Below are 20,202 nucleotides of genomic sequence, written 5' to 3' on the forward strand. Positions count from 1 at the left end.
TTGTTTCTTGGAGCACCTCCCACCACTGGAAAAAAAAAATGGTCCTCCTGGACCCTTTAAGTGTGATCCTCTGAGGAGGAGGACTAGAGCCAAGCCCCTCTTGCCAGCTAACTCGATAGTTCTCTATCAGCTCAGCCGTCGATGAATACATTGATCTATTTTTATTTTCCTTCCCATTCTGCAGTTCTGCCTCAGCTAGATCCATGGTTTCTCTGAACCAGATGGGCAAAATTGATTTTTATTAGTCTACTGGCCTTGTGGAAAATTATCTCCCGAACTGGTTTTCATGGGAAGGACTCAAAGCACAGCACAGGGTGAAAACTAAGCCTATAGCAGTCAGAACTGTTGTCTGAAATGTCTTCAGACGGCAAGGCTGAATTTATTGCACGGAACAAGTGCGATCGGGGCGGAGGTGTGCCTGCGTGCTCATTATCCCTGGAAGAGAGAACCAAAAAAGCCGAGTAAAAAATTAAATTTTAATAATGCCCGTGATATTTTCTAAATCTTTCCTGACAGAAAGATTCTCATTATTTTTATCTGTCTCCAAGTGGGTTCTTTTAGAGGCATCTCGGAGATGGCCTAAGCTTGATTGTTTCCTGGGCTTTAAAGCATCTGCAGAAGGAGAGAGAGAGAGAGAGAGAGAGAGAGAGAGAGAGAGAGAGAGAGAGAGAACCTTGAGACTGTTCAAGGAAGTGCTAACGTCTCAGGTAGGGCACTTGCAGAGGGCATTGGCTAGGAGGATCTTTCACTTTCATGAAAGGGGTCCACACTGTTCAGACAACTGCCGTAAACAGCCACAAACAAAGGGGGCTCCATCTACTGTGGTTGGCTGTGACATGAACCCAGGCCCTCCCAACCCTCCCCATCAGTTTGGAGTTTTGGGGAAAGTCTAGTAATTGCCCACTCTGACCTCCAAAGGATTTTCAAAGAAGTAGGAAGGCCTTGGTGAGTGTGAACGCTGGCTTTCCATCCATGTAGCCCGTGGTGCAGAGCTGTTGAGGGTATGAGGGAAACTGAGGCCTGATGTGTTTTCATTTTCTTATCTTTGTAGAATGTATAACCATTTGCCTAAATGCATACAGCACAACGAAAGCATTGCTATAGAAAGGAAGCAGGGCTGAGGTCAGTGCCTACCCTGCGCATGACTAAGTAACGGAGTGCTAATTTATCCATAAGATAAAGCCCAGATCTTTCTCCTGCTCCAACTAGAGAGAATCATTCCCCATGAGTCTTTACCATAGGACACATGCTGAGCTAGGTAATAATCGGTGTGCCCCACTGTTCTGAGAGGAGACAGTGGGTCCCACTGGACAGCTTCTTACTGCTCCTGGCTCTTCTGTGGAGCAGATCAAATGGCAGTCCATGTGCCAACCAAGTGTCTGCACAAGTGCTGACATGGACACCCAGAACTGGCTGCCCCCAAGGAGAGGGAAGACTGAAGACTGATGCCCACCCCCCATATATACCCCCGGCCTGGCCCTCAAGCTTGTGAAGGAGCCCTTTCTGTCAGCGGGGACCTTTGTCAAGTCTGCCAGTGTTTATTAGAGTCCACCTTGTCATCTGTTAGCCAATAGGGGCTCAGATTTCACCCTCCATTGTGAGATTGAAGGCTTGGGGAGGTGGAGGGCAGAGTCCCCAGAGAACACAAGGTTGTCTTTGTCAGATAGCAGCAGACACCTTCAGCTCAACCCCACAAACAGGCTTTCTGATGGATCACTGGTGTTCCTACTTACTGCAGCACTGGGGACTCTAGAGCGCAGAAGAAGCCTTGGTCCCAGGTGCTGGCCCTCAAGGACAGCCAGGTCTCTTCGTTCTCTGTGCGGTCTCCTTAGAGATGGAGAAACAGGGGCACGGGATTCTCACCAGACTAGGGGTGGAGTCATTCCTGCAAACTTTCTTGGCCATCCAGCGCCAGTAAAGACCCCTTCTAAGCTCACTTCACAGGCAGTGTTGAGCCTGCTGTTGGGAATCAGCGGCTGGATCTCTCCAAGCCAAGACCATGAAGGTCAGGGGGCTGCAGAGGAGCAGTCTGGCTCCTGACCTCTGCCTGTGCTCCCCTGACCTTGGGAGTGCCTACAAAGGCTATACAGGCTGGTTCGTGAGCACACTTGACCTCTGTCTGGCCTTTCACATGGTAGTTAAAAAACTGGTTATGGGCTAAGTTTAGATAACTTTGAGCGCAAGGCCAGGCTATTGATGTTCACATACAGGCTGATCCTCTGGCCTCTGAGAGCCACAGGGTTAGGAGGGCTGGGCTTCCAGTCTCCAAGAGAGACTCTTGAGACTTCACTCCAGTTCGTTCTCAGTCGTAATTAAGAGTTTCCAACAAGTCCCATACTCTCTGTCTGCCACTCACATGTGCTTTGTTTGACAACTCAGTTTAAGAAAGTGTTGACTTGCCGGGGCGGTGGTGGCACACGCCTTTAATCCCAGCTCTTGGGAGGCAGAGGCAGATGGATTTCTGAGTTCGAGGCCAGCCTGGTCTACAAAGTGAGTTCCAGGACAGCCAGGGCTATACAGAGAAATCCTGTCTCAAAAAAAGAAAAAAAAAAAAAGAAAAAAGAAAAAAAGAAAAGAAAGAAAGAAAGTAAGTGTTGACTTAGTTGCCAAAATTTAAACCGTGTGAGATTTTAGGTAATCTGGATCCTAAGGTGAGGGTGACGCTGATTTCTCTCGATTCTGGGGAATCTGGGCCCTCGAGCTAGGAGCTGAGACTTGTCAGCTGGGAGGACAGGAAGGTTGCTTCTCAAGGACCAAGTGTGGGTGAGACAGCTCTCAAGCACTCCCTTGCAGAGTCATCAACAGGAGCTGAAGGGCTAAGAAGCACTAAACCTGTGGATGGAGGAACTCACACTCACGCAGTCACAGTTGACAGTCTGCTTAAGGCTGACAGCCTTGCCAGGGCCACCCCAAGAGTGGATGTCGCCTTCTCCCTAGGTTGGCCTGAGCCATCCAATGAGGGTTCTAATAAATGAGAGTCCTTGGGAAGATAAGATGACACCATGAACACAATCAACATCCCCGATCAGATGGCTTCTGTGAGGGCACTTCCTGAGGACATGAGGGTTCCCTTCCAGCAGCCCTTCCATCGTTTCCCAAGGTCACAAGTGAGGCCAACCTGTTCTGCCAGCTGCTCTCTCCTTACTTACAGACTGCTCCAGCGGTCATACTAATTACATCCTCACAGATCCTAAGCCCTCCTATGACGTGGCTGCTCATCTACAACAGTTTTCAAAAACTGTGTGGCACAAGGCCAGGGGCAGACCCTTTGAGAAGATGTTAGTTAGTATCTGCACCACAGGACAGCTGACATTCCATCCTCCTCACTGCTCAGGTGACCATGTGTGTACCTGGAGTCGATGGCAGACAGTCCTAGAAAATAAAACCAAAGGAGGAGGAGGAAGAGGAGGAGGAGCAAGAGGAGCAAGAGGAAGGGGAGGGAGGAGGAAGTAGTAGTGGTAAACTCAGGTCACTAATTATCATCTTAATTTACTGCATATTTACAGTAGACACTAAGGAAAGATCTGGTTGGCTTTGGTTAAATGGCCATAGTACATGTATTCTAGGCTGAGAGTCTATAATCCAAAATCTTCTATCTGAAACTTGAATGTCAGTGCTCAGAAAAGTTTGGACTTGGGAACATTTCAGATTTTTGTACCAGAGATACTCAGCTGGTAAGTTATTTATAAATATTCCAAAGTCTGAAAGCTTCTGGCCTCAAGCATGTTACATAAGAATAATTTCGAAGAAAGGCGGGGACCCTCAGGCCTCATCCTTTAAAGAACCAAAGGGGAGACCAGATTGAGAAAAGGCAGAGGACTGCCTGGTGTGGTGATGAATACCTTTAATTCCAGCCCACGTGGGGGCAGAGGCAGGCAGGGCTCTGAGAGCCCAAGCCAGGCCTCATCTGCAGAGAGGATCTATCTCAGAGACGGCACACCTCATAAACGACGCAGTCCATAGCTCGTGAAGAGGCACCTTTTTCCTTCCTCTGCTCTTCTCTCTCAGCCTCAGCATGGACTTTAGGACCACTGTTTGAGGCCACCCCACGGCCCTCTTCATAGCCTATGGAGATGGGGTGAAGTTGGGCTGGGTAAGAAGGGGACCTCAGGTCACCATTGTCCGTTCTCGTGGATGCGGGGACTTGAATGGGAATGTCCTCCCACGGCCTCTGGCATTTGAGCACTCGGTTCTCAGTTGGTGGCTCTGTTTGTGGGGCTCCAGTATAGCCTTGGGGGAAGTATATGACTGGGGGTGGGCTTTGAGGTCTCAGAGCCTTTGATTGTTCCTGGTCCACTGTCTCTGGTTCTTAGTGTGAGCTCCTAGCTGCTGGTCCAGCCACCACAGCTGCTACCCTCTGTTCTCCCTCAGACCCCACCCTCTGGACCAGGAGCCCAGATGAGCTCTTCCATAAGTAACCAATGCACAGGGTGAGTATCACTGGCCACTCAGATGAGGGTTGTCCCCATGAGACAAGAGTGGGACATCCTTAGAGTTCACAGGGCTTCACAGTTCTCTCCTCTAAAATCAAGACTCTGGGCCTAGGTCGTCTCAGAGACCTTTGCCAGCCCCAGCAGTCTGCAAGCCTGGAAGGAACTGTACACACCTTGCATCTCTGGAGCATCGTTATCTTGAACTCTCTTCAAGACTGTCCAAGTCCTTTGATGGAAGCAAGCCGCCTTGATCCTGTGTGAAAGTGGTAGCCAGCAAAGCTGCTCACCAGGCCTCCACTGTCGCCAAGTCCATAGTTAAGAATGGCAGTGGCTGCGGCACCCAGGCTGCCGTCTGAGGTACACACTTGGCAGTGCAGAGCTCAGTGTAGCTACACATCACTGATCAAAACCCCTTGGACCTCTCAGTGTCTGACAGGTACTTGTTGGCTGCTTTCCCAGGCTGGGGAGGGATCTGAGCTGGCCAATGGGAGACCCCCTTTCCCTTTTGATGTTGATGTTCTCACCTTGGAGACAAGGCTCAGCCCTGCTGGGGAAGACTGTCAACCTGAGGGCCCACTAGATAGCAACCCCCGAGGATCACAGCCCAGCCAGCTGAGCAGGCAGCAGCTTCCTGCACACTCTGTGCTTCCCCACTAGCTTCCGGAAGTTTCCCAGGTAGCTTTCCCATCTCTGGCAACTGGAACCTTTCACTTGCCCCGAAGTGGCACCTCCTTTTACAAAAGTATTTGCCAACTGCATACACATTAAAGGGCTTTGCCTCTCAGAGCGCTTTAAAATCTTTAATGAGCTGACCCTCTTCTCCCTGCATGGCTGATAGGTTGATTGACATTGTTTGGGAAGGAACTGAAGATCAAGTGTCACGGGGTAGCTTTCTTCAGGTCACTCCAGGCAAAACCAGGATTGCGGGCACATGACAAATTGCCCTGGCCCTGACACGGCTCCAACTATCATCTTTGTTGTCAGCTCTCTGGCACTGATGGCTAATTGTGGTGCCCAAAGCTCACATGCGGTAGGGACTCCAGTTTCCCTGTCTTCTTCAGGCATTCATACATTCTTCAGGTGTTTCATCCCACTTGTCCTTGTCGTAGCTTTCCGTGTGGCTTCTGTGCATGACCATTTCCTCTAGCTAAGAGGGACCATGCCCAAGAGCTCGTAGCTTTGAGGCTGGGGTGGGCAAAGCAAAGCCGTGTCACACACCCAGCCCTCTGCCCATGTCTCTGTGTTCCCCCAAACTGAAATGGGTCTACATTTGTATATAATGGAAAAAAATCAGAAGAATAATAGTTGTTGTTGTAAGAGCATATGGAATTCAAATTCACACATTCCTAAAGTTTTATCGTAACGTAGCCCATTTTCATTTATGCCATGACTACTACTCTCCACAGAAGCAAAGTTGAGTAACTGCCAACAGAGGCCGTATTATCTACATGACTGAGAGGATTTTTCTAATCCCTCAGCTCACACGTGGAGCCTCTAGTCCCTCGGTGTGCGACCTTCCTTGAATCATACTTGTGGCATTTGCTAAGATGAGGCTGTACGAGAATAGGATGTTCCCTGATCCAGTATGACTGGTGTCCTTGTAAAAACTTAAAAAGAAAAAAATGACTACGGGTGTACACACACAACGAGTTCTGCTTGCGGAATGTGGGGAGCAGAGAATATAGCTGTAAACCAGGGAACCTCAACAATTCCTGGCTAACCACCAGAAGAAAAGAGGGCAGCTTGCAACAGTCTCCCTGGCAGCCCCCAGGAGTGTGCACTACAGCACCTTGACTCTGGGTTATTGACCTCCAGAGCTGCAAGATAAAGATTTCTATTGCTTAACCCAACCAGGCTGAGGAATTCCACCTTACGGCAGCTCCATCAGATTTCTCTGATTACCATCTGACCCTTTACAGAACAAGCCTGCAGGTCCCTGTTAAGCTAAGTAGAATTTGGGAATGGGCTCTGAGCCGAGTTGTGGCAAGACTCAGGTCCCAGCTCCTGGTTCTTGGATTCCTTGCTGGAGAGCTTGCCTGTGTCTCCATCTATCAGAACTTGTCCCTCTCGTGCCCCTTCCCAGGGCTACCAGGTCACAGACTGTGTCAAAGTGGATGTCAGCAAAAGTGAACTGTTAACTGCTGCTGATAGCTCAAAAGGTTGGCCCAGCTGAACCATGCAAGGCATCTGAGCACAGTAGTGAGTGGGATGAGATGGGTTCTAGAACATTCCCCCCAAAGCTTCCCACCTCTCTCTACCTTTGAGTTGCTGCTCCAGTCTGTTCATGAGGAGAGATTCTCAGTCAGAGATGGAAGGCTGCAGTTCCTGGAGTCCCTGGGACCTCAGGCTGCACACAAAGCTTCCAGAGAGTGAGCTCAGGACCGCCTTGTCCTTTAGGGGGTGCTTGAGATAAATCCACCGTAGGGTGCAGGGAAGCACGGTGAAGGGACCAGCACTGTGGAAAGCCATCGTGATGCCCAAAACACAACCAGAGGTCCAGTCACTGGCCTCAGAATTCAGTGTTTGCTCTCTAGGGCTGGCAAAAGAGAGGGCCTTAAACTATGTGGGCTTTGAGCATCAGAAATGGTCTCTTGCACAGTTTCAAAGACCTGAAATCTGAAGCCAAGAAGTTGACTGGCCCATGCTCTCTTCAAAGCCTTGAGCCTTCCTTGGCTCTTCTAGTTTCTGGTGTTGCTCCTTGTGCTTGTGGTAACAAAACTCAGTTTCTGTCTACTCTTCTACGGCCTTATTGCCCCTATCCCCCTGGGTACTATTGATATAAGGACAGGTGGCCACCTTAAATCCAGATTGTTTGTTTTCAAGATTATTAATGAAGACTTTCTTCTAAATGAGGTCAATCACCTCATGAGCTTTCGGGTGAGCTGACTTTGGGGGGAGGGGGAGACACTGTCCAATCAGTACGGTTGGAGGTGAAAATCTCCAACGAAAGTTAACTACATCAAAAGAACTTGTCTATAATGATAAGTTTAAGTGTGACCCTTCAGGTGTGGGGCTCACAGACAGACCCGGAATTGACACGATGTCTTCATTTCTTTCTCTTTGTCTGTTGACCCTGTGGTCCACTGGCAGGAGACATGCTCCTCTCCAGCACTACGGTTAGAATCATCTTCAGTAGGCCACCATTGTCCCTGCAATCAGACCCAGTAGAGAGGGACTAGACTTTTTCCCTTGGTTCTCTAGGGAAATCCCCAGCAGGCTTTGTGGTTTGGGTGTCAGGCCAGCTTTCGAACACTTGTTTGTGCAAGAAACAGAGAGTTTTAATTGGTAGGACTTGCCTGTGAACCAAGACGGAGCCCACCCCCAAGGCAGGCTCAAGGGAAGGTGCAAGCTGTGCCAACCCTTGTGTACAAGCAAGGGCGCTGCCGTCATCCTTACTAGACAGTGGCCAGTAGCTAAGCCTTATGCTGTGCTTGTGTGCAAGAACCCCTTCAAGGTCACAGGCTGTCTCCCAGGTGACCTCAATCCTCAGGCCCTTTGGCGCACATGACCTTGACCGCCTGCCTCAGATTCCCAAGTAGCTGGATCTTTGGTTGCCTACACCACCAACACACTCTTTTTTTTTTTAACATCTCTACCAAGCTCTATGTCCGAGAGATACAAAAGATAAAAGAGATTCGGGCTGTGGAAGGGCCACTTTCTACCGGAGAAAACTTCACAGAAACAGAAAATCAGACACCTGTGTGGTTAGCATAGTGGGAAGCAAAGAGCAGGGAAATCCAAGCTTGAGCTGGCCCAGTCCGGAAGCCCTTATTAGAGGGCGCCATAGATCAAAGCCCCGGTGAGGAAGCTCTGTGACTCAACCCGAAGTGCTCTTTGGTTACAAATAATATAGGACCCAAATCAGGCAGTATTGAAAAAATGAAGTTAATTTATTTTCTCATATTAATCAAAGTTCAAAGGAAGGGTGGCTTGCTATAGAGGTTGATCATGCTTTCAGGGCGGGGTCCTAATTGTCTGCTCTTCCATGGCCAAGCTTGTTTCTTAGGCTGACTTCCTCATGCAAAGAAAATGGCTGCTAGCTGGCTTCAGTCACTGTAGCCAGGGAAATAGAGTGAGCACACTGGCCAGTCTGGCTTAGGTCACACCTCCACCTTTGGAGCCAGGGCAGCATGGGATGCTGCAGACGACCCTTACCTGTGCCTGTCCAGATGCAGTGGCCGAGCAGCTTGCCAAGTGCTCATAGACACCATTGCCCACGAACATGCAGCCGCCTCTGCTGAAGAAGCTCCCTGCCCTTCCAGGTGAAGATCCGTGACTGAGTGGATGCAAAACGAGCCCAGCTTTGGGCTGGCAAGGTGACTGGGCAAGTAGAAGTGCCAGCCACTAAGCCTATGAGTTTGAGTTTGGCTGAAAGCTGTACAGTGAAAGAAAAGAGACAAGTCCTCTGGGCTCCACACGGACACTGGCGTGCACACAAGTAAACAAACATGTAAATGAACAAATGTGATTTTAATATCTGTATTTAAAAAAACCAACCTTTGAAGATAAAGAAACAATAATTGAATCACCAGGCGTAGCGTGAAATATTTAAAAAACAATCCATGCTATCCAATCCAGGAAGGCGTTACAAGCCATAGTTAGACCATGGCTGCTGGGCCATGTGCACCCCACACTTCACTGCACCTAGGCGGCCCCTCCCCTTGACTGAGAGGAGCAGTTGTCATACTGCAGTAACAAACAATCCCCACACCTATCACCTTTGAACAAATATTCTGTGGACCCAGGAGAGGCCACGGGGCAGTGACCGTCCAGGTGATAGCAATGGGGTGCAGGTCCCGTGTCCTGTCTCTGCAGTCTCTGGAAGGTTCAGGCTCTACATCTAAATATGGGGATAGGAAGCCCACTAGAGGATAGAGCACCGAAAGTCAACCACGTGCCCATGCCAATGCACACCACCAAGGACTAGGTCAGGGCAGTGAGTGCTGGACATCTCCAGAAGCTCCCTGAAGAGTGCCCTCGGTGGTACGGTCCCCAATGCCCCTCACGCAGGAGGAGATGAGGGAGCCACCTGCCTCCTTCACGTGAACCAGCCTTCTGTAATTCTGCATGCCACACACAGGAGCAGTTTCCAGAAGGGGAGGAGACGGGCAATGGAAGATTAACTGCTCCCCGGGTTCCAACAGAAGGATCAGTGTTTTCAATAATACTGTGTGAGTTTAACCTCAAAGTAAATGGTTAATTCGTCTTCTATCAACAGCACTGTGATTCATAATGTAAACTTGGAGAATTCTTGATGTTTCGGGCCACATTCCTTTTAATTTGCCTCTGCATTCTTTTAAAGCCACAGTGTGCTCACTTGATAAAATGCAGCGTGCAGATGCACGGGTTTCTGCCTGGAGGCGATTTAGCCTGGCTGGTTCCGTGGACGTCTTCTTTCAAGTGTATACTCTTTCTTAAATTATTTACTGGGTAAACACACTTTGCATTTTCAAGAGGGATATTAAGACTGTTTGCTGCTGGCCTGGTGAAACATCAAGGCCCCTTACCCAGAGTTAACAGCAAGTTACTTGGGGCTGCCCCCAGAGTTCTTTTCTGGCTCACTAGCAGAGTTCCTTGACCTGGCCGGCTTTTCTGATTCCTCCCAACTCTACAAGTGTGCATTCAGTTCTGTTGCCCAGAGTGACCAGGATTGGCCAACAGCAGTGGGCAGCGGCTGTTCCCCAAGCTTCTTCAGCTAGGGTCTGCCACTGCCAGCCGTTATGTCCCCTCTCCCTTCTGGGTCAGCCCTGTCCACTCAGGCGGGTCATTTTCTGTCCCTAGAGAGACACATTTGCTGAAGCACTTCACAGTCCAAATCTAGGCTGGCGGCCTGGTCTCTGGGTGTTCTAATTCCTTCTGCCCTCTGCCCTTCATCTCAAATGTCTGGCATCCCTTTTTGTAGTAGCACTAATGTCTTCCACCACCGGCGCACACTGGCCCGGGTGGCCAGTCATTCCTCTTCCTTCTGGGAGAAGAGCCAGGGCTGCTCTCAGGAGTCACTGTAGCGTGTGGCTCCATCTTTAGGGCTCGTTTCAACTTTGACCTCCATCCTTCCCTACTCTTACATTTCGTGCCAAGGGAATTTGCCCGGATCTCTTCTGCCTTCTTCCCAGCATGGGAGGATTATACCGACCAAGGCCGTGCTCGGTCGTCACAGTCCCTGGAAAGTTAGTTCTCTGCCCCGCTCCCACGTGCCAGCCACACCTAAAGCATAATGTCCAAGCTTCAGAGATGAATTCTACACGGTCACTACAAATAGATCCATCAGAGCCGCAGGGGCGTGGTGACAAGGATGCCAGTGGACATGGCTGCACAAGCCAGGGGACTTGGGGACTCCGGTGTGCTTACTCTATTACCATGTTCCAGACTCAACTAGTGACGTCCATAGTTACCCATCCTGCCTGTCCATCGGACACTTGCGGCCCTCATCCCACACTGTGGGTGGGACACACTACCACACTGAGAGTCACACACCGTGTCAGGTCACTAGGGCAGAACCTTAAGTTTCATGCTTTGAATCTGCTTTACTGCTGAGATTCGGTTTCCTGATTTGTTTTGTAAATCTGACACGTGGGGTAAACAGAGGTTTGAACAGTGACCTCGGCATAATGGGAGCTGAGGGGACCATTCCAAAGACTTGTCTCCCTCCCAGAGAAAAGGAGAAAAACCAACTTGAATGTTAGAGGATGCCTAAGTAGGTCCAGCCAGCGTTCCTAATTAGCTTCACTTTAATAAACTGGAATCCTATTCTTATTTACTTACTGAGTGGGACAGAGACTCCTTCCTGCCTCCCTGGGTAAATATGGCCTGTTAAGTCTGAATTAGCTGTCATCACAGAAGAATTAGTGCCGGGCACAGGCTTTCTAGGGACAAGAAGAAATAAACAAGACAGCTTCTTCACAGAGCCTCCTATGATAAATGAGGACAGAGCACACCATTCATCTCTGCGAGAGGAGCGGACATGGCTACTCAGGCAGCTTTGCGGAAGACGTGTCAGCAAATGGTGATCATTTTGTAACCTGTCAGGAAGAGAGGGAACCCGTCCTGTTAGGGGCCACAAGGGAATGGACCACTCTAATGGGTAGTACCCATCCACCCATGAAGAAGGAAGGGTGGGAGGGAAGGATGCCACCAAAACGGCAACCTGGTGTCATCCTCCACTCCCAGCCACAGGGACCCTGTGAAGGTTCCTCTAAAAATGCCCAAGTGGAGGCTTGACTCAGCCCCACACGCCTCTCCCCATGGAAGACCCTGGCCAGGGTCCCATGTGCATAAGGAGGACACAGAACTCCGCATGTGCCTCTGGGTTGGTGGGATGGAGTTGCTGCAGGCTTGAAGCTGGGTGGGCAGCCGGCTAGACGGCCAGCCTCTTTGGGTTTCTATTTCCGTGCGCTCTGTAAGAGCAGCGAGCAAGCGTGGGCGAGGCTGTTTGACCCAGGTTCCCTTTGAAAGACTCAACAAAGCATTGTGGTGTGCGACCTCTTTTCTCCGAATGAGGTAACAAATTATGAAATCACTTCAGCGGAAGCGCGCTGCAGGCATCCAGAGCGCGTGTCTCCTCTGCTTGTCTTTGTGAGGTCAGCATCTGCAGGGCTGGACCGAGGGACCAGCAGCCCCTAGAGGGCCTACCCACAGTGGCTTGCCAGGCACCTTGAGGACGTTCCGTTAGCTCTCATTTCCATCTTTTTTTGCACCGGGGAGCATATGTAACGTTTCCTCCTGGCTTGACGAAGCCATGAGCCGCGCTGACAGGTGACGGCCTCCCAACCTGAGCTGCAAGGTTGACACTTGCTTCTTAATCCCGTCCTCTCCCTGCTAAGTCTCTCTCACTTTTCCTGGGGTATTTTTGTTCAGGTAAGTACCGCACTGACATGTTTCCTTGGGAGTCTTCTCCTTTCATGGGAAACACTGGGGGAAAGAAAAAGAGTAAGGCTTGTCTCACATTATAAATTAAAAAGAGATGCTCACACTGGGCCCTTGATCACTTAAGGAGGCTACATGGTACCCAAATCATGGAAAGCCTGTGATTCCCTTAGCTTTCTGGTAAGCATTCTCTGAGTGCAAGCACCATGGAATTGTTCATAGAAGTGGAGTATCTCTCTCTCTCTCTCTCTCTCTCTCTCTCTCTCTCTCTCTCTGTGTGTGTGTGTGTGTGTGTGTGTGTGTGTGTGTGTGTGTGTGTGGCTGAGTGTATGCGCATACTCACAGGCTATAGTTTCTTTAGCCAGCTTGGCTTGGCAGTGTTTGGCAGAGAGCCACTCACTCATCCGCGTGCACCTTTTCTCCTGTCTCCCACAGAATCATCCAGAACCGTATCCTGCTCGTCATCTTGGGGATCATCGTGGTCATCGCCATCCTGACGGCCATCGCGTTTTTCGTCAAAGGACACTGATGCATCTGGTCCCCCTTGATAAACAGTGATCTTGGCTTGTTCCGAGTAATTAAGACAAAATGGTCACATGAATCATTCTTTCGTGCTGACAGGCCCCGAGTGACCCTCTGTCTCTCCCTTAGCACTGTTGAGCTGAGTGCAGAGAGTGTAAAAGCATCTTTCTATTCCTGTCTGCATGTGGGTTGGTTTCCTTTCTGAGGTTGGTCTTTGCCCAGATTTGCCGTTTTTTTATAGGTAAAGGTGAATGCTTACTTGCCTTTAGGTAACTTCATCTGCTGTCCAAAATAGCTTTGGTAGCATCCTTCCTTGCCTTGTGGACATGCCTGGGGTCACGGTCTGAGAGGGGCCGTGATGACTCAGTCACAGTAGCTTCTTTGTGTCATGTACCTCTCCTTACCAGACAGTCCTTCTGTGCTGTCCATGGACAAAATGCCAGAAAAATCAGAGGCCAGAGATCAGCTCCAGGCCAGCCTAGCCCTTTCCCAGCACAATGAGCTTGGCCATCCTGCCTGTGCAACTTCATTGCCAAGGGGCAGATTTACTGTCTCTTGTCCAGAGAAATAACTTGGCCCTTTCCCTAGATGTTTATTGCATACATATGTATGTGTATGTATATTTTGCCCACACATGTGTATGTGTATGTATATTTTGCCCAAGAGTTTTGGTTTTGGTTTTGGTTTTTGCCGAAGCTGCCCAATGCCTACTTTTCCCAGCTTTGGTTACTGGCAACAAGAAATATTCCCTCGCCTTCCCCAAAAGCCATTCTCCCCAGAACTTGCTGGCAGCGTGAGAATTGGCACAGAATTTAATTGTGACCGCATCTCCCCTGGCCTGTTTCTGTATCCTCTCGGTTTTAAGATGAGCTCAGTCAACAGCGGCCCTCGTATAAGCAAAAGGTCAGAGGTTCTCGCCACATCCCTTCCTGTACGGAAAGAGAGCCTGAGCAGGGTTTGCTCCTGTGACGTGTGCAATGTGGGAATAAAATGGGCGGGACCACTAGGAAAACACAAACAAGCAAGCAAGCAAACAGAGACCCTCTGTGGGGGCCCACTGACCTCTTTCAAAGAATGAGGAACTGCAGACAGCTACCCAAGAACCACTCATTTTTAGAGACAGCCGTTTAGCAAAGCCTGCCTCAGTTCTCCACGCATTCAAACCTCTAACACACTCCATCATTTTCTTCCCTTTCTTTTTGTCTGAGGTAACTGGGAATTGTGTTCAAAATTAGTTCATTTGTGATCAGGCTTTAAAGTTCCCAAGCTGAGGTCATTTCCCCTCTAGTCATGAAGCAAATGTGTTCTTCTTAAGACTTGGTAGGCCCTTGCAGCGCTGCACGCACTATCTTTTTAATATAATTGGCAGCTTTGAATTCTTGAAAAGCCAACCTGCTCTCTTTATAAAAAATGCTAACCACCTGTGCTCATGTGAGTAAGATCATGCTGCAGTTGATCTCCTAACACACACACACACAGACGCACACTCATATACACACTCACATACACACTCACACACACAGACATGCACACACTCAAAAGAGAACCATTATAGAGTAGAGAAGAAATACAAAATCCACGAGAGGACTTGTGCCCGTGGAAACAGGCAGGGCCTATATGTGCTCAGATGAATCATTTATTATTGTGTAAATAAAGGTGTAGTCTCAGTTTTGGAAGGATGGCGTGGGGTTTGGGCTGAACAAAGTAGGACAGCAGAGGAGACAGGCTGGAAGCTGCGCCACCTTTCCTGTCAGCGAAAGGGACAGCTTAGTGAGAACCTTTTATCCTGATAACTGAATTCTGGCCATCCTAAATGTATCAAAGAAACCATTAAAAAGCAAAGAGGCAACCTCAGTCTGCCGTGCTGATGCTGGGGAAGGAAATCGAGGCCCCGGTGGCCTCTTTGGGAATACTGGTTCATAGTTCAGAGCAGACCTGAGTCCTGAGCCGTCTCTCCCACCTCCCTCCGTCCTCCCAAGTCACATCTTCCCAAGACCACCTAACAGGTGAAGCACTGGCTCTTGCTGGCCCCTAAGGAGTTCACCAGAACCCACGTTGACTCTGAAGCCGATGAAATGAGAAGAAGGAAGGGAGGCACCTGCCACTCACCTTTCATGACTCTCTCTGCTTGGTGCTTTCCTTGCTATCGCCAGTGATGTTGGCCCAGCTCAACTGTGGGAGTGGAAATCTGTGACTCTATAGCCCTTGGCCTAAGGGCTCCCTCACATCCCCTGGATAGTGGACACCCCATTCACCAAGGGTGGGGACTGGTCTGAATGTCCCTGGTCGGCCCTCTGGCCTCCTGATGTCATGGGAAGAACAAGGAAGAGCCCTAGGCCAGGGCGATACCTTTCCCACCTCCCTACCCACCACGGAAGGGAGAAAGCACACAGCTCTGAAGCAGGTGTCTCTGTGTGGAAGGTTCTAGGTTCTTATTATGCAGACCTCGGTTGTTGAGCATTTGTGAAGCTGGGAGCCTTTGTTTAAAAGTGTGTGGGAGGTGGGGGGCGAAATGACGGCATGGGGGAGGAGGAAGAGGAGGAAGCCCTCACCATATAAAATTCATGCAGACTAAACAGTTTCTCTGACGGCATAAATAAAGCGGAAACAACCCTGCTCCAGAATCAAAAGCAATTTAATTAAAGTCTCTTAAGTTGTAAAGAGTTTTAAATGTTCCGTGTTGAAGGCGGATGCCTGCAGATGCAGCGCGCCTGACGTCAGCGGGCAGGCCTGGGCTGCGGGGCCATTTGCGATTCTCTTTCAGGCTGGCTGGATTGTCTTATTTTGGAACCAGCTTGGTGGGGGGTTTGCTTTGCTACTGCTTCTGAGCCCGGAGCTTCAAAGGCTGAAATTAATGGCGAACAAAATTGTGCGGCTCTGGCCGTCCCATGCGGGGCGAGCCCATTGAGGGTTATCATTAAGTAAAGAAATAAAGAGGGGGAAAAGCCTGCCTGCTCCAAAAACCTCATCAGATAATGACCTCCGTGATTGGGTTTTCATTACCAAACAGCATCCAGAGATTACCAACTCGTGGAAGAAGGGAGGAGGGAGGGAAAGGAAGACGAGCCACTGTCTTTCTCTCTCTCCCTCTCCCTCTCTCTCTCTCTCTGTCTCTCTCTCTTTTGCACATCTTTTCTTTAAAACTGTCAGATCATTTCAGTATTTCAAATCCGAGGAAAACAGCCTGCCTGCTGCTGTATTTGAAGTTGTAATGGTGTCAAAAAGTCACGACTGACTGACAGCCGTCAGTCCCAGAGGGGCTCATTAAATCATAAAAACTTGACAAGGAAATAATTGCGCACGGCCAGCGACTTGGCGCCTGTTTAGACGGTTTTATTGTCTTTCATTATCAGTCCCCGCCATTACGTTCATTAACAAATTGCATTAAACAACTGTTAAGGGCTAATGATTTGTTTATCGCTTTTTTTTATTATTATTATTTAAACATTAGCTGTGTCATGTGGTACCCCAGCAGCCTCTTGCCATCATCTGACTGAATATTTTTTCCACTCCGAGCCCTGGGTACTGTTGGAATATGAAATAGATTATTCATTACTCTCCTCTTTGCCACTGATTTGGTTTCATGTAGTGTCTTCCACAGAGAAAGATGAAAACTTGTCAAAAATAGGTTATATCTTATTCGAAGGGGCAACAATACCAGCAGGTACAGGCACACTTTAATATTTAATTAAGGTTGATGTTAACCCCCTTCAATGACTTCAGCTCTAAGTTACATTCAAATGCGGAAGAGAAAAATAATTGTTCTTAATTTGCAACCTGTTTGGCAGGCATTCTTCGATGGACTTACTGGAAATTTAGAGGGGAATTTTTAAATAATAAAATTTCCCGTCATAAATATTTATCGTAGTTTGTCTACGTAGTGGAGAATTGAGGGCCGGGATGATTTCCTCATCAGTTAAGCCGTGAACGGATTAGCCTCTCCGGGTGCTCAGCTTGGGAACAGAGGTGGCAAAATGTCACCTGGAGAGGCCCACAGCCAGGGACTCTAGGTTGTTTTCGGCCCACACTGCCTTGAAAGGAAGTGCCAGGTCCCCAGCCCGAGGGCCACTTGCCTTGTCCTTCAGCTGAGAGTGTGGTTGGGAGAGACTGGTCTTCAGTGAGGGCAGGCAGGAAAGGCCTAAAGGCAGCCGTGAGTCTGGCTTGCTGGCACAGGAAGGTGTACTGGGCGTCTCTGGCCTCTGTAGTCAGCCGGAGCTCATTACAACCTAAGCTTCCCTAACGGGCAATGGGAGCCGTCCTGTGCATGGGCTGCCGTCCTATGCATGGGCTGCCGTCCTGTGCGTGGGCTGCCGTCTTGTGCGTGGGCTGCCGTCCTGTGCGTGGGCTGCCGTCCTGTGCGTGGGCTGCCGTCCTGTGCGTGGGCTGACCTTCTACCCTTTTCCCTTCTGGGGCTTGCCGTCAGTGAATTGATCGGCCTTTCCACAGGCCGCAACCTCAAGGGGACTGAGAGAACAAAGCCCTATCATGGTCATCTGGAATCAGAAGTCAGTCCTCTGCCACATCCTGCTATATTTGTCCACAGTTCATTTCTTTACTTTATGTAACATGGAAGCCACAGCCTTTAGGACTGGGGTGCTCTGGTAAAGGCAGGGACCAGAGTATGTTTTCCCCATCCTGTGATGGAGTTACCCCGCCCCCCGCCCTCCATCCCTTAGTTCATGAGTGTGCTCTTTGCATGGTACTATAGATCTGTGCATCTCTCACCAAAGACAGATGTGTCCTGCAGTAGTTGTGTGCTGGCTGAGCAGGCATAAACCCTCCTCTCAGATCCACTGTAGATATAGACATAGCAACCACACCTGGGTCTGCAGGACTCCAGGCTCTGGTCCACACTAGTCATGTGACAACTCACCTCCCTTACAGGGACCTCCATGCCTCCGCAGAAGACATGCTAGAACTATTTTCCCAGTGGGGAGGAAGATGGTGTGGTAAACCACCCCCAGTGGAAAGGTACTGCCTGAGACTGGAAACTGTCCTCTGTCCTGACCTCACCCTATGCTGTGACCTGCTGATTTTAACCTGACCCAAGGCTTACATTTCTGTCCCTTGCCTGGGCTGCATCAGGCCCCACACAATGACACTGGCTAAGCTGTCTATGTAATGTCATTGGGCCAAGGTGGGGTGGTGAGCTGATCTATACAGATCCAAAGCAAATAGGCACTGCACCAAGATGGGTGATGGTCAAGGGTGGCCGGGAGCATCCAGCCCAGACAGGAAACGAGTGCGTTCCTGGAGCCCAGGCATCCAAGGGCACCCTTCCCACTGTGGCCAGCCCTCTCCCTTATGATTCCAGTCAGGGCCAGCTTACCAGAGTCAAGTGGCCAAAACAAGATGGGGGTGGGGTGGGCGGGTGGAGCAAAGGACTAGAGAGTGAATTGAGAGATCCAGCCAGGGGATGGGGCAGTGGGCTCAGTTCAGACAAGAGCAAGAGAGTCGGCCACTCTGGGCCCTTAGGTGCCTTTCCTCAGGAGGAGCTAGTGAAGGGACAACAGGGATCGCTGGTCACCTCACCTATACCATCCCCATCCTCCCTGGCTCTGGGCTCACATGGGTGCACTGGGGTCGAGGGGTGCCCCTCTTCTAAATCACCTCCTTACTGGTGCTACATAAATAAGGGGGGGCATCCAGTTGAGGGGGAACCAGCTACAGGCAGAGTGAGGGCCTGTGAATCTGTGAATTCCCACCCTCCTTCCCTTCATCCAAACAAGGCCCTTTGGCATGAATAATAGCTGGGGCGCCCAGGGAAGAGCCAAGCTGCCTCTGCTCAGTATTGATCTGCAGCCCGCACATCCACCGGGGGCTGCCTGGGCTTTTCCTGCGGGCAGGACCTCGCTGGACAGCATCCTCACTCTTCCCCGGGCCTCCCCCAGGTGTGTTGAGGAGGAGCCAGGATGGTGGGGTGGAGAGAGCCCTGGCACTTCCCACAGCTCAGCGCAACTTCCATGCCCCAAAGTTTTCTGTTTTCAACTGACTTTGCCACACAAAAAAAAAGCACTTGTTAGGGAGAAACAGATTTTTGTCTGTTTGTTTCTGATGAGCCCCCACAGAGTAGAGAATGAACACCTCCGCAGGCCCCGGCATCTCTCCACAAGGTTCTGCCAAGGGCCCAGGCCATAGAGGCATCCTTAGCCAACTGAAGAAGGAGGCTCTGTGTTGGGCCAAGCACCATGCATACCTTACAGAGTCTCCCTGGTGACTCTCTCCACCTTCCCTGCCCTGGCTCCTCTGTACAGAAAGTCCCAAGGCCTTCCACCCTTGAGGGACACAGTACTTGGAGGTCAGCTAGGCACATGTATGGGAACACCCTGAAATCCTTCCTATCACTGCTGTCCTTTGGCTTCTGGCTTAGAATGGTGGGGAAACGAAGATTCAGCTTCCCCCGGGGCCTCGACGGCACCAACCGGTTCCTCGGGTTAAGATGTCTGCCCCTCCCTTGATGTCTGACCCATCTGGGGTGTCCACAGCATGAGGTGAGGTATGGTCGGTGCTCTGATGCTTCTTCTGTCTCAGCCCCTCGGGGTTGTAGAGTCTTGCCCTAGAGGTTCACACAGATCTGTCCTCTTGGCCACATTACCAGGGAGACATGGAGTCTAAAGACAGACTCTACCCAGGTGTGAGGGGTGTGGGTTCTCTGGCAGTCCTCATGAGAAAGGCGGAAAGTGAGCTCAGGAGTTAGGGTAGGGCGCCCTGGGGTCTGGCATCAGGCCCCTCCATCACCTTGTCCAGCCTCAGGGTACGAGAAGTCCCAGGCCTCTGTGTTGTGCAGATCACCATGTGGAGAGAAAGACTCAGAATGGATTTCTTATGCTGAGTGGACTCTGAAGCAGCCCAGGCTGCCTTGTCTTGAGCAGACCCGGCCATGCTCAGCTTGCACGTCTTGGCTTTCACCTGAAGCAGCCTATCTGAAGAAAGGGAGGTATTGGAGTGAGGAGAGCCAGGTGGTTCCAAGGATCCCCTTCCTGTCCCCCTCTCTCTGTTCAGAGGAGAACTGTAATCAGATTTACTCATCTGTTCCTCAAATATTTATAAGCACCTACTATGTGCCAGGCCCCGAAGACAGATTTAAGGGCAAGTCCGAGAGCCTCTTTATTCCAGGTTAGAGGTCTGGGCTTTTCCCTCTCTGCATCCCAGTTTGCTTTCTGATCTCAGATAGACCTCAGTCTCGGGATCCCGAAGTGTCATGGAGAGGCCACTGCCCTCGCTGCCCCTGCCAGTGTGCCCGATATTCACCACCCATCCCCATGAGCTACATGGCAAAGCGCACTCAAGATACAACATCGGGCTCTCGTCCTCCGTGCCATTTCCATGACCACGTTTGCAAAGATCCAAGGGGAGGCAAGCAGAAATCCTCTTCACCTGCAGG

General features: G+C 50.2%; 1 protein-coding gene across 4 annotated transcripts in view; it reads left to right on the forward strand.

The window, feature by feature from the left end:
- Vti1a (vesicle transport through interaction with t-SNAREs 1A) overlaps positions 1-16,376 on the forward strand; it is a 311,432-nt gene extending 295,056 nt beyond the window's left edge. For all 4 annotated transcript variants that reach the window (NM_001360431.1, NM_001293685.1, NM_001293686.1 and 1 more), the window contains one exon: positions 12,732-16,376. Coding sequence is in view for 2 of the 4 variants with exons in the window: in NM_001293685.1 (NP_001280614.1) it covers positions 12,732-12,825 (94 nt within the window). In the remaining 2 variants the exon portion in view is untranslated. The remainder of the gene's footprint in view (positions 1-12,731) is intronic.
- Positions 16,377-20,202: the final 3,826 nt, after the last annotated feature.

The sequence above is a fragment of the Mus musculus genome, chromosome 19, assembly GCF_000001635.26.
Source record: "Mus musculus strain C57BL/6J chromosome 19, GRCm38.p6 C57BL/6J".
In the NCBI taxonomy this organism is placed as follows: domain Eukaryota; kingdom Metazoa; phylum Chordata; class Mammalia; order Rodentia; family Muridae; genus Mus; species Mus musculus.